General features: G+C 39.5%; 1 protein-coding gene across 1 annotated transcript in view; it reads left to right on the plus strand.

Moving 5' to 3' along the window:
• Nucleotides 1–1,741, plus strand: part of LOAG_17053 (actin-1) — a 9,064-nt gene that overhangs the window by 5,707 nt on the left and 1,616 nt on the right. Inside the window, exons 2-3 of the mRNA XM_020449714.1 lie at nt 744–1,122; nt 1,292–1,578. Of these exons, the coding sequence (XP_020306735.1) occupies nt 744–1,122; nt 1,292–1,578 (666 nt within the window). The remainder of the gene's footprint in view (nt 1–743; nt 1,123–1,291; nt 1,579–1,741) is intronic.

The raw sequence follows: 1,741 nt of genomic DNA on the forward strand, positions 1-1,741 counted from the left end.
CAGCCTTCATGCTTTTGCTGTTCCTCTTATTCCTGCAGTTTGTGGTGCTTTTTAGAAGCTGAAGAAATTAGCCTAAAGTTATTGCCTCGTAATTAAACCAAGTTTAAAATGTAAAAGATTGATCATTGCTACAACTCTTTCCACTTTACTGAGAAAAATTAGGTAGAAATAAATGGTAAGGTAGAAATTTCACATTATTTCGGAATTTCAAAGTTCCTTTTTATAGTTTTGGAGATTTTTTTACTGATCTGTCAAACGTAAAACATTAAGTTTAAGCAATGGATAGCTAAACTTTAGTCAAATCTGGCTTAGTAACACATTGCTTGCTGTTTAGGTTACATTTGGTCAGGAATAAGAGCAAAGAAATATTAGCTGGTTTTAATTTAAAAGACATGCGCTTACAACAACTTTTCTTTTTCACCAGGAAAGGTTAACCCGTTCAGCAGCATCTGTTTCAAAAACCATAAATAATGTGCGACGAGGAAGTAGCGGCATTGGTAGTAGACAATGGATCCGGTATGTGCAAAGCCGGATTTGCCGGTGATGATGCACCTCGAGCTGTATTTCCATCAATAGTCGGACGACCGAGGCATCAGGTAAGCTTCTCAACTCTGCTCACATCTAACACAAACAATTTAAATTGAATAAAAAAGAGATATATCCAGTTAGGAAATTATAATCGGCTTTAAAAACTGATTTGGAAAATTTTGATGGTTTCCGGGCATCGATGAAAAGTTTTGCAGGGTGTCATGGTCGGTATGGGTCAAAAGGATTCATACGTAGGCGATGAGGCTCAGTCGAAGAGAGGTATCCTGACATTGAAATATCCAATTGAGCACGGCATTGTCACAAACTGGGATGACATGGAGAAAATCTGGCATCATACCTTCTACAACGAACTTCGAGTTGCTCCCGAGGAACATCCAGTATTACTTACCGAAGCCCCATTGAACCCAAAGGCAAACAGAGAAAAGATGACTCAGATCATGTTCGAAACATTCAATACTCCGGCTATGTATGTTGCCATCCAAGCTGTCCTGTCTCTGTATGCTTCCGGTCGTACTACTGGCATCGTACTTGATTCCGGTGATGGCGTCACTCATACTGTACCAATTTACGAAGGTATCATTAAATCGAATCAATTGCCATTCTTCAAAATCACTGATTCAAAGTTTGCTTGGGGCCAGCAACATTTACATGAAAATCAGAATGTATCCATGAATTGACTTCAACTGTAATGATAAGTTATGGCAAACTTGAGGATAAATTAATTGTGTCTTCGTTATTTCAGGTTACGCACTTCCGCACGCAATTTTGCGTCTGGATTTGGCTGGACGGGACTTGACAGATTACTTAATGAAGATCCTCACTGAACGTGGTTACTCATTCACAACCACGGCTGAGCGTGAAATTGTGCGTGACATCAAGGAGAAGTTGTGCTATGTCGCCTTAGACTTCGAGCAGGAAATGGCAACTGCTGCATCGTCCTCGTCCCTTGAAAAGTCTTATGAATTGCCTGATGGCCAAGTGATTACCGTAGGCAACGAACGATTCCGATGCCCAGAAGCTCTATTTCAGGTCAGCTGGGAATTTTTGACTCTTTATATAGAAGGAGCTAAGATTACAATGTAAGCAATTTATTTGGGGAATTTCCTTTCTAATTGAAATTTTGATTTCTTTGCAAAAAGAAGAATCTTTTTAGCCATCCTTCTTGGGTATGGAATCTGCTGGTATTCATGAA

Source organism: Loa loa, assembly GCF_000183805.2.
Source record: "Loa loa unplaced genomic scaffold supercont3.36, whole genome shotgun sequence".
Taxonomy (NCBI): Eukaryota; Metazoa; Nematoda; class Chromadorea; order Rhabditida; family Onchocercidae; genus Loa; species Loa loa.